Source organism: Mesoplodon mirus, assembly GCF_964341445.2.
Source record: "Mesoplodon mirus genome assembly, chromosome: 9".
Taxonomy (NCBI): Eukaryota; Metazoa; Chordata; class Mammalia; order Artiodactyla; family Ziphiidae; genus Mesoplodon; species Mesoplodon mirus.
In genome coordinates, this window is record NC_138985.1 from 41269773 (window position 1) to 41282421 (window position 12649).

Consider the following 12649-nt stretch of genomic DNA (forward strand, 5'->3'; position numbering starts at 1 on the left):
AACCACTGAGCCACCAGGGAAGCCCTCCCTTTCAAGTTTAACTTGGGATAATTTTGTAACATATAATGTCATACACCTACTGTCCATCTTGGTAGTTTATCTCAGAAATTATTTCTATGCTAATTTTTCACAGCTTTACTGAAGTATAATATACAAAACTGTACATATTTAATACCTATGTTAATTTTCAATAATTCCAAATCTATTTTTATTTTTTTAATTTCATTTCTTTTTTCTTTTTTCTTTTTTTTTTTTACAGTAGGTCCTTGTTATCTATTTTAAATATAGCAGTGTGTACATGACAATCCCAGACTCCCAATATATCCTATTTGTACTTTTTAGCTCCTTTTGGGTCTGGTCAAAGTAGAGAATCTATTAGATACTGTGGTTGTAAGTTTGGTTTATTAAATAACAAACATTTAAAAACGCACAAAATGGCAGTATTATATTTGAGCTCCTCTCCTAAACTACTCATAGTGCTAATAGGCTGCCAGGAAAAAATTGTGGAGGCAGCCAGGGCTGCGGGGTTTGAATCCTAGGACCTGGGTTAGATTTCCAGTTCTGTCAAATTGGGGAAGTGATTGCATTCCCTATACTTCCTACTGCCCACAAAATCAACAGTTAGACTTTCCTCACTCCTTTTTACTCTATTTCTTGTCTTCCCTTCCTTTTATTCCTCCTTCGGAAGAGGCAAACATTTGTGCAATAGTCCAGAGCAGGATTTAAGAATATGAGCTCTGGCATGAAAGTGCCGAATGGGCCCCTCACCTGCTCAAGGATCTTGCGCTTATGGCTGCCAGCCTCTCAGCTGTACAACAGGGAAACCAGTGGTCCCTGCTTAGAAGGTTGGTGATGAGAGGTGGGGAACAATGCAAATGCAGGGCAGGTGAACACAGTGCAGGTGTTACCCTGCTCTTGGTGATGGTAATAGTACCAAGAGTAGTCCCAGGAAGATTATACCACCAGACAGAGCAGCGGCAACTGTTAAATGCAGAGTTTTCTAAATTACATGCTGGTTTTTTGTTTTTGTTCGCTACCCTGGTGAAGGCATTTTATTGTTAGTTTGTCCGTGTGTTTTATTTTTCTCTTTAAACTTTAGAGACCAAGCCTGGGTTAAAGGCAAGTTTGAGTCCAGCATAAGCTGGCAATCTTCCAGATGAGTTTCCAATCCTCGAAAGAGGTAGCCTTCAATGGCTTACTGACAGAACATTAAAACAAAGATGCAGTTGAGGACGAAGGGCGTGGGGAGGTAAGATGGAGCCCAGCTTCCCCTCTCAGAGCAAGCAGACAAGGCAGGAGATGGATCTGGGGAGGCCAGCACTGGAGGAAAGCCACAAAGCTATAACTAGGATGTAGTGATGCCTCCATTTGATTTAGCTAAACTTTCAACTTAACAGCATGTACAAGTTCCTGGGCAGCTATAAAAACTGGACCCTACTTTCCAGGTAGAGGGGATTCCTAAAGTTTTCATAACTGCAAAAACCCTGGAAAGCAGCATTCTACTGCTTTTTGCAATTCTATCCTAAATTTAAGTAACATGCACAGAGCAAGAAATGTACGGCGAACAGTATGTTAGTGTGCATGTGCAAAGGAGAAAGACGGCTGAAGAATGGGGAATATACTAACCACCACCTGGGCCTTTCCTCATCTGTTTGAATATAGGTTTAAGCCAGTATGAGATTTAGGCAGATTCAATAGAAATTTGGTTGCACTTGTTTTTGTCTTAATCTTTTAAAATGATTTCAGTATTCCTCAGAAAGAGGATATTTTTCTCAAATTCATAGAATTTCTATTGCACAAGGTTATCTTTCCACTTTTGAAATTCATACTGAATAACCCTCACTTATATTTCAAAGCAAGAACTGTGCTTAAAATCATTAACAGAAATGCTGCTGCTAACGTACCTATCACTAACAAAGTGTTGTTTACTATGCTTCATGCTTGGCCTAAGGTTTTAAAAGGAAGCTAGAGACCAGTCATGAAATCAGTCTTTGAAATACAGCAGTACAATAACTTTCCTCCTTAAGTGGACATTTTCCCATGATCGGTTTGGAAAATGGTAGGAGAATATGCCATTCTTATGTTGCCAAACCTTCAACAAGTTCTGGATGGAAGAGGTGGCGGCATGTGAAATAAAGTCATTTTATTGATAAAGCTGATGATATTGAGCTTGTGTAACTATCTTGAAGTATCCCGGCAAAAGGACAGAGAATGTTTACTTGCCAGTTGGCCAACGTGACTGAAAAGGATGGGCATGGGCTTCTCCATCTTGCTCAGACCTTTTTTTTCTACTCCTTCTGAAGCAAATCTCACTCCTCAGAGAACTCGTCTTTTCACTTCTATTCAATAATTCCTCTTTCCATCAAGCCCTTCTTTCAAGTAGGTCGATTATTCATTTTGACTTGAAAAATGAAAAATATTACTTATCTTTTTTTTTTAAATAGGACTTATTCATTTTTAAAAAAATTAATTTGTTTTTGGCTGCATTGGGTCTTTGTTGCTGCGCGTGGGCTTTCTCTAGCTGCGGAGAGCAGGCGCTACTCTTCATTGTGGTGCGCGGGCCTCTCATCGCGGTGGCTTCTCTTGTTGCGGAGCACGGGCTCTAGGCGCGCAGGCTTCAGTAGTTGTGGCACGCAGGTTCACAGTTTGTGGCTCACGGGCTCTAGAGTACAGGCTCAGTAGTTGTGGAGCACGGGCTTAGCTGCTCTGCGGCATGTGGGATCTTCCCGGACCAGGGATCGAACGCGTGTCCCCTGGGTTGGCAGGTGGATTCTTAACCACTGCACCACCAGGGTAGTCCCATTTCTTATCTTTTAACACCTGTTTCTCCTTCCTTTTTTCCTGGATTTTCCTAACTGGGACCCATATACTTCTCAACAAGATCACCTCCCAATTATCATTTGTAACCCGATTCCCACGGATGGCTGGAGGGTATCCTCTCCCTCCTTACACTGTGTCTTTCCACCTCCATTTCCAAATCTCCTATGAGGAGTGTATGTTGACACAAAGTCTTCAGATAAATACCTGGTGATACTTCAGTGTCAAACTATTTTGCTCATTCTGTCAGCTGTCATTTTAGTTCAATACCAGGTAACAGAAAAGTAGCACAAACATTTACTTAGACTTGGTCAGCCCACACCCCTGGGTGCTGAGTGTGTACTACCTGAAAATTATATGTCAACACACACAAAACCGCTTGCCTTTAATGAATCCTTTCTCTGTGGCTAAAGGGGGGGGTCACCTTGTATAAGTACCTTACACTCAGCAAATGAGGCCAATAATTAAGAAGTGCTAAATTATGCTGACAACTCTCAGTCTTAATGGTCGAAATTAAAACTAAGAAAGTGATCACATTAGTGCTCATTCAAAAAAATGTAAAAGCTGTTTTTGGCCTCTACTGAAAAGGCCCCACACATTTGGAGAAGAACATGGACACGATGCGCTCTGAATTATAATTATTGCTCCTGAGTAACAAATTAGGAAGGTGGGAAAGTTAAATAAGCACACAACGCTGGAACGAAATTGACTAATTTGTTTCCAGGCATAATTCAGCTCCATAGAAATGGGAAAGTGCTTTTTAAATTCCTATTTGGCACCCAGCATCCTATAGGAGGCATCATGATACCACCAAATAGAGCTGAGGACCTGTGAGGAGCCCTCTGGACTTAAAATGATGTAAGTCCTGTCTCATCCAGTAGATGTCAATGGTCACCGGTGGATCAAAGCTCCTTCAGGAGGAGCTGTTTTCTATGTGGCACCTACTCTGACAGGAGAAAGTCTGCACCAGAGCAGCAAAGGCAAGGGGCTTAAAGCACTGTGCCAGACACTAAATTAAACCACACCACTGACTCTGATTTCCTCCCATTTGAGAAATGAAAATTAAGAAACAAAGCACGCTGGTCCTTTTCTCTTCCTTACCAAGCCAGCCTGATCAAATGAACTGGATGAAACAGAATTTTGCTACCAAAAGATACATACAGTCTCTCTTCCTCTTAGTAAATTGGTATTCTGAAGGCTTCGTGTAGTTATTAGAAGACAAAATAATTCCCTACATAATTCCAGAAATGCAGTGGACCTAGCAATAGCTGAAGATATCTGTGATAGTAACTGACCATCATTTGTCATATTTAATGGTTTTCCAGATTTTAAAGTAAAAAATATTTCTGGTAGACCTTATGTAATGCTAGGGTTAGTCTCCACTAAATGGGGTTCCTCTGACTCTTGAGGAAGACACATAATGTGGAGAACAGCATTTCAGACAGAAATCAATCACTCCGGTGATGGTCTACCACTCTGTTCATGGGAACACATTTACATATACTTCCCTAAACGTAAGAAAAGCTTTGCAGTGCTCCCCAACCAGTGGGAAAAAGTGAATATCACTTAAAAAAATAGAACCACACATTAATAATACTCACTCTTTACCCCCCCCAAATCCTGATGATGTTGTTGTTTTAAAGGTCTAGGTAAGTTCATTCAATGTTAGGGGTGAGTGTAGAGACAGGCAAGAGAAAGAACTTTCTGGATATGAAGAAAACAGTGAAATAGAGTTGCTCATTTTTTTCATTAATTTATAGACATGTTTTAAGTGTGTGTGTGGAGAAAAGAAAGCAAGAGGAGGTATTTGAATATGATAAAACCTCTATCATATACGTCTTTTAGATGTTGCATGACAGTTCTTCCCTGGCAATCCAGCAGTAAGTAATTAGATTAATAGGCATTTTGGAAAATACAATAAACCATATATGATAAAGCTGTATATATTATGTATATAAAATATACATATAAATATAAATATGCAATAAAGCTAGCTGCATTACAAATAATTAATTGAAAAAGTAAATATGCCCAGATTTCTAACCATCTGGCCACCAAAAAATATAATATTCAACAAAATGTGAAAGGACTGCTTTGGAAAAGCAGCAGTTACAGCTCTGGGAGAAAAGGAGGCGACAGCAGGTTGCCCCTGTTCACAGCAAAGTTTCAGCTGGAAACAGGCATCACTCCTTAAATATCCCTGATTTTATTTTTGGCTCTGAGAATCATTCTTCCTGCCTGACTTATTCTAGGCACCTTTCGACTTATCACTCCAAGGAATCAGAAGACAAACCTCCCCGAGAAATGTTCACAATCACCATCCATCCAAACTATCCAATCAGAAAGGTGCTTGACTGACACACAACTTCATTTCTAGGAGGTCTAAATGACACCTTCATACCTATTGATACATTCCTTTTTCTCTTTGAATCTGAATGCTTGAAGTTGTTTCTTTTTTTTCATTCCATGCAACTTTTAAAAAATGCAATAGGAGGTGGAAATTTCAACATGAGCAAATGACAAACATAATCTATAAAACATAAACCCATAAAACAGAGAAGCATATACATTAGCTGACTTAGTGATTGCTAAATATATGGGGGCTGATTTTCACCTATCAATACCGTAATGAGAAAAATCACAATGAATTGCCTTACTTTGTTAAGAACAAGCATTGCGTGGCTATGGGTGCCTACTTTTTTGTTTAGTTGTGAATGTAAAGGATTTACATTCAGTAAGTTCTGACGCAAGTAAGAATGATCCTGGCCTTCTGGTGAGTCAGTGGATGAGTAAGAACTCACTCACATGCTGTTTGTGTGTGTGAGTGTGTTTGTGTGTGTGTGTGTGTTAGTGTATATGTGTGTCTGTGTTAGTGTGTGTGTGTCTGTGTGTATCTGTGTATGTGTCTGTGTGTGTGTATGCACCTCAACCAGATACAAAAAGATCAGCCATCATATTCGGTAAAATGTAAACTCACAAAGATGATCTTATCATCTTAGACAAACAAGGACAGCTTTCTGCTAGGTGTATTTTGGAAATTATTTACTGAGGACTTGGGTCAGTGAGAGTGTGTGTGTTTGAGAGAGAGACAGAGACTCAGAGGCTGACGCGGCGTACCTCAATTCCCTTGGTTTCCTCAATGAACCTCCTGCTGACTGTGACCAGAGCCTCCTGGGGCCAAGCATGGAACCAGTCAACAGCCGTGCAGTTAACCAGGGCTGGGAACTTCCGAGCTCTACTTCTCAGCGTGTGACCAACCGGAGAGAAACACAAAATGATCTGTGGAGACACGGGGGCAGGGCAAAACCAGGAGGGTGATGAGTGAGCAAAGAATTACACCGCGACCCTGGACAATGAAAGAAAGGAGTGCAGCCAACCGTGACATTAAACTAGCCTAAAGCACCACAGAGTGGAAAGCAACATTAACCTCCTTGCGAATCAAAGTACAAACCTGCCCCATGGAACATACAGAAACACTGCTGTGTGCTTTCCTTAAAACTGGTCCCTCTCCTTCTAAACATTTTTGATGATCATCATGCATAGTGGGAAATTCATTCTTTTCTATCACACAAGTTACATTATGACAATTAAAAATAAAAACCAAATCTCTATGATAAAATAATACCAAGACTTTCATCTTCTGTCTCCTATTCTGTAATTCACCAGTCTCCATAAAACTGTGTAAGACACTTTTAAGAAAAGTGTTTTATCACATTCAATGTTTACTTTGTTTCCATTTAAAATAAAATACATTCACTCGAGTTCATACTTAACATTTTTAAAGGAGTAAAAATTTCAGTTTATACATGATGCTGATGAGAAATTTGTAAGTTTTCAAAGTTTTATTTAAGTATTTAATGACTTAGGAGTTAAATTGGAAAGTTTCCATACTCTCTTTAGTGACACAGGGCTGCTTTCTGTCAGGAGCGCCTGAGTTCAGCTGTGACATGTGTCACAGAAGCTCAGTGAGGGAAGCAGGTTATCAGGAGTCCAGTGGGTCTGAATATCCTTTCTGGGCTCGTCAACTGTGGTGCCCTGTGTAAAGTACTAGCACGAAAGAGGTGTTTAGGGAGCTCCCTTTTTGTCCTCTGCCTTCTTTCCCAAGTCACTGTGGACTTGAGGGCACTGGGGAGACTGATGCCAAATGGGGTAAGGTCTGAGGATGAGTTTTGGTTTCCTTTTTTCTAGATGCAGCTTGCACTTGATATGAAACAAAGCTCTGCAGTTCTTTCAGTGAAGTCTCTCACACTTTGAGATAAGGCAACTAACAAAATCACTTTTCAAGGGATATATTTTTTCCACATAGCATTTTAAAATTCATGTCATAAAAATCATAAAAGTATGTGAAACCATATATTCTCGTTTAACAGGTGTTTTTACCATATTAATTTTATACACTATGGCTCTTCAACAACTCAAGAGATGAATCCTAAGATCTAAAATGATTTTCAACAATGCATAAGCTGACCGATCATTTCTTTTTTATATTCAAGAGTCTCGTTACAAACTGAATAATTGTTGTAATATTGCATGTGCTAAGTTAACGAGCCTCAGTTACAAGGCAGAATTTTCACTTACATCTCAGTGTTTAGGTTTCTCCTAACAGCCTTGTCTCCCCATACATGAGTATTTCTCCTTAATGTCCTAGAAGTTGGTTTTCTGCACCCAACTTACCTCTCATTCATGACAATTCTAGAGACTTCATTTATACATAATTGTAGCAAAGAGAGGGGGGTGGGGAAAAGCATCATTTATTTGAGGTCCTAAATATTTCTATCACTTCTACACTTACTCTGTTTCTACACACACTACCGGCATACTATCAGGTCTGAAGAATGTGTTAGAAAACAAAGTATCTGAACCATGTGTGGTGAGCCTCAGGAAAAAAATACTTTGAGTTAATTTAATGATATGCCTTAATTGTTTATTAAAAGATAATATAGAACACTGATTTAAAGAATTATTTTCCTCTCCTACAATTTTACAGTTGAAGACTTTTTTTTTTTTTTTGTATGTTATAAGGATCCTCACAATGCCATCTAAATTTCACGTGGAGGGCAGATGGCAGGAGACAAGTGGTTCTCAAAGGATTTTTAGGAGCTGGTTAGAAATGCAAATTCTTGGACCGACTCCAGACCTGGGGAATCAGAAACTCTGGATGGGGCTTGGCAATCTCTGTGTTTGCAACAAGCCTTCCAGGTGATTCTGACACCCACAGCTATAACCTAATAGTCTTAAAATTTCTAAGGGAATACCTAAACGAAATATTTACATTTTTAACGCTTTTGCATTTGGCGAAATACTCATAGAATCTAAGTCTCTATTATATACAGAGGGAAGTAGAAAATTTAGAGAATTTTAAATAAGTTAGATAATTAATAACCTCAGTTCTATCAGATAAATTAGACCCTGGGAACTAAATTAGAGAAGTATGCTTGTTCATTAGTACTTCTTATGAAGGGAAAGGACAGTAGCACACTAGCCTTGAGGCGTGCAATGACTGCCCCAATTTCTAGCTTTGCTAGAAATCTAGCACAGAAATTCTCTCCATCCAGCTTTCCTGGGTAGTATTCTGAGAGCCTATGCTAATATCTTGAAAGCGTTGGCTGTTCTGCTCTTTTTAAAAATAGTCTCCACAACTTTTTAGACAACCTGGAGTAAACTCAAGTTGTTGCCTCAAGGAACACTACTGGGGGTGGGGGGTGGAAATCATCCTATAATTTTCCTGTTGCATTTCCCTAATTTCATGAGAGATTAACATAGCAAAGAATTTATAAGAAAGACAAATAAGTGATGAGAAAAAGGGTGTGATGCTATCTATAATTTACTTTTTCAGCATCGTTAAAATTGTAAGACATTTAACATGTACAATATGATGATTTTATAAACATAGACACTGTGAAAGGATCTCCCCCCCATTGAGTCAATGAACACATCCATCACCCCATATATTTACCTTTTTGTTGACTAATTGTTCTAGCTGGGACTCCTAGTATTATGTTGCATTGGAGTGGTGAGAATGAGCATCCTTATCTTGTTCCTGATCTTAGAGGAATAGCTTTCAGCTTTTCGCCACTGAGTACAATGTTAGCTGTGGGCTTATCATATATGGCCTCTATTATTTCAGGTATGTGACCTCTATATCCACTTTGTTGAGAGTATCTATCATAAATGGATGTGTATTTTGTCAAATGCTTTTTCTACATCTACTGAGATGATCATATCATTTTTACCCTTCATTTTGTTAATGTGGTGTATCATAATGATTGATTTGTGGATGATGAACCATACTGCATCTCTGGAATAAATACCACTTGATCATGGTGTATGATATACTTTGAATGTACTGTTGAATTCAGCTTGCTAACATTTTGTTGAGGATTTTTGCATCTATGTATCAAGGATATTGTCCTGTAATTTTCTTTTTTTGTGGTGTCCTTATCTGACTATGGTATCAGGGTAATGCTGGCCTTGTAAAATGAGTGTTCCTACTTCTTCTATTTTTTGGAAGAGACTGAAAAGGATCGGTGTTAATTCTTCTTGAAATATTTGGTAGAAGTCACCAATGAAGCCATCTGGTCCTGTAAAATATACCTTTGAAATACTTCAGTCTACTACAATATGCATGTGAATACTCATCTTATTTTACAACTTAGGGGCCATTATCTGGCTATTATCATTGTTATCTGAAGTATGCCAATAGAGACACATGGGCTCAGGATGCTTAACCAGCATTTCACACATTCTAATGGAAGCCTGCATTGCAAAGTCAGCTACCTGAGCTCCTCGCTAACTTCTCTCATCAACATAAATGGTTGGTTAGGTAGCATCATGAATACTGGATATGACTGTTCAATGATGAAATGAGTAGTGTTCAAGATATCTTAGAAAAACAGAAATATCTGTACTTGCACCTCTACTGTTCTATGAACAAAACAGGAAAAGCTGTATCTCAAAGTAGCTGAGGAATCCCCTTGACTCTTTAGACTTTGGATTTTGACCAGTCCTGTGTCCTGTGGTAAACAGCTTATGGAAAGTTTCTGTATTTTTATGTGATCCCAATGAGAAGATCCGCTTAATCCTACCATGAAAATATTTCTATATCTGCCTCAAAGGAACTTTCCAATTAGGGCTAGTCAGGTTCCTAAAAGGACAGAGTTGGGATTCCAACAAGTTTACAGAGCAGATTTTAAGACTTCAAGACTTGTTTTAAGTTATGTGCTACACATAAACTCTATGTGTACCAGAGTTCAGTCTGAGACTTCTTTCTTTGAAGCACATCTTAAATTGGAAGATTTGGGGAGAACATTCCCCATCCCCCGAACAGGTGTCATCTACCTCCAAGTATTGAAGGTCCCGGAAATATACCCCCAAATAGTTCCTGACAATTGCAAATGACCAAATTGGCTTAAGTTAGTTTCCAGCAGTGGACTGGAAAGAAAAGTTGGCTAAGAAAATAAACTTTAAAATGCCTTAGACAGCTGTGCTCTTTTCTAAAAGCAAATTCTCACAAGTAAAAAGCAAACCCTGGAATCACCATCTATATATTTTCTACAGCTCTAATATTTGGATGTCAGGAACTTGCTTTTGGAATCCATACCATAGAATTTTCTATTCCCTTTTTTCCCCCTCTACACAGGTGTTAAGACTCATTTGCAATAACCCTCTTTTCATTGTGCTTTGTAATACATTTCAATTTCTTTTAGATAAGATCCCATGTAAGTACACATTAATCTGCATATCACTAACAGGCCTCAGTCCATTTCCTCTTGTAGTGGAAATGTGAATTGCTATTATCAGTGTATTTTTTTTCCAGCAGATATAGTTTATTCTCAGAGGGAATCTTCCCACACGTTCACTTCAGAAGCTTCTATCCATAACTTGTGTTTGCATTTATCCTCAAAGGTCTCAGTATTTTTCAAGATTGATAAGATCTGAATCTTACTGAGAGAATCCTCCCAGGAATGGAGGTTTAGCCTAGAAACGATTCCTCGGTTTGATGGTTTTAACATCACCTTATTATCTCTATATATTTTCCTGTATCATCCCCTCACCTAATAACCTTTTAACTTCGATTATTTTTATGAGATTCAACAGAATTTTCACCATGCACCCATTCTATGCATATTTACATTTATTTTCTTTCTAGGTAACACACAATGAAATCATTCCCACAGCCTTTCATGTGTATATACTCTTCAGTACAGATTTTTACAAGAGTTAAAAATTTTTTTCATTGGGGAGTTTTAGTTCTTTTCTTTCGTTTTTTTTTTTAAATGCAAACTCTTCAATTCATAAAGAAATTGCATGTGGAAGCCCAACAGACAGCAAAGAGCAAATGTATTCTTGAGGAGTAAAAACAGTAGGAATTATATTCCCCACTATATTTCCCTTCCTATATATTAATCCTGGATATATGAGGAGAAGAATCCCTCGTCATAGTTGCCCTGCTTGTCTCCAGGGCTGGCGCTGCCCACACATTACCTTCCAGGCCAGTCTGCAGCCCCATAACCTCGTATAATAGTGTTTTTCTTTTTCTAAAACAGAAAATCAGGTGCCTGAATATCTATTAAGTGGGTCCATACGTGAACCATGTTATGCAAAGCTTTTGCGTTATGATCTGTGCTGCTCTGCTAGCAGCGTGGTTGCATTTTTGCTGACAAAATGTGATAACTCGATACATGTGCAGTTGGGAGAACAAGCGCCACTGGTGCTGGCAAACCCCATTTTTAGGCATTTAACATATGATGTAGGTAGCATTTCAAATCGGTAGTGTAAGGAAAGATTCTATGATAAGAGGTGACGGGACAATTTGGGGGAGAAAAAGTAGAAAAGCCACCTTATACTTCACAAGGCAATCCAGGGCTAAACATTAAAGATACTATAAATTAATTTAAAGAAAATTCAGGATAATACTTTCATAACCACAGAGTACGAAAATGCTTCCTAAAAAGCCTTAACACACAAAATCCATGAAGAAAAAAATCAGACTTATTTAATATATAAATGTAAAACAGAATTCATTGTAAACAAAGTTAGCAGAAATATGGTGAACTTTGAAAAGAACTGCCAACACTACAACAGACAAGGACATTATGGACATATGGCTATTACTCAGCTATATAAAGAGCTCCTATAAATCAACAAAAAGTCTAACAAACCAATAGGAAAATTGGTAAAGGGTAAAAATGGATAAAGGTTTCCTACACTTATTTAAAATAAAGCATGTTTGAGTTAAATAGTTCACTCCATACACCAAATTCTTAGAATCATTTGATTTTTTTTTTCCCCTCTGTGGGAGACTTCGAATCAAGAAGGCAAAGAGGGAGGTAAAGAAAATAGTGAGAGATGTGAAAAAAAAAACATAGTTCTGAGTATGTACTTTGTATGTGTGTCTATACACATAGAAAACTGGAAGAAAATATACCAGTATGTTTCCAGTTGTTATCTCTAGGCAATATAACTGAGCATAGTTTTTATTTTCTTCATATGGTTCTGTATTTTTAAGTTCTCTAAAATGAACATATATATCTTAAGTTATCAAAAATGAATCTCCTCTCTCTCTATATATATATACATATATATAACATATACTTATGTATGTATATAATGCATAATATATATAATTTTAAAATACAGAACCAGGGCTTCCCTGGTGGCGCAGTGGTTGAGAGTCCACCTGCCGATGCAGGGGACATGGGTTCGTGCCCCAGTCCGGGAGGATTCCACATGCCGCGGAGCGGCTGGGCCCGTGAGCCATGGCTGCTGAGCCTGCGCGTCCGGAGCCTGTGCTCCACAACGGGAGAGGCCACAGCAGGGAGAGGCCCGTGTA

At 38.5% G+C, this 12649-nt stretch overlaps 1 protein-coding gene across 2 annotated transcripts in view; it reads right to left on the reverse strand.

The window, feature by feature from the left end:
- DNAH11 (dynein axonemal heavy chain 11) overlaps positions 1-12649 on the reverse strand; it is a gene marked incomplete at its 3' end in the record, with an annotated part of 310916 nt that overhangs the window by 109169 nt on the left and 189098 nt on the right. For both annotated transcript variants that reach the window (XM_082632325.1, XM_082632326.1), the window contains exon 55: positions 5935-6096. In XM_082632325.1, the coding sequence (XP_082488451.1) occupies positions 5935-6096 (162 nt within the window). The remainder of the gene's footprint in view (positions 1-5934; positions 6097-12649) is intronic.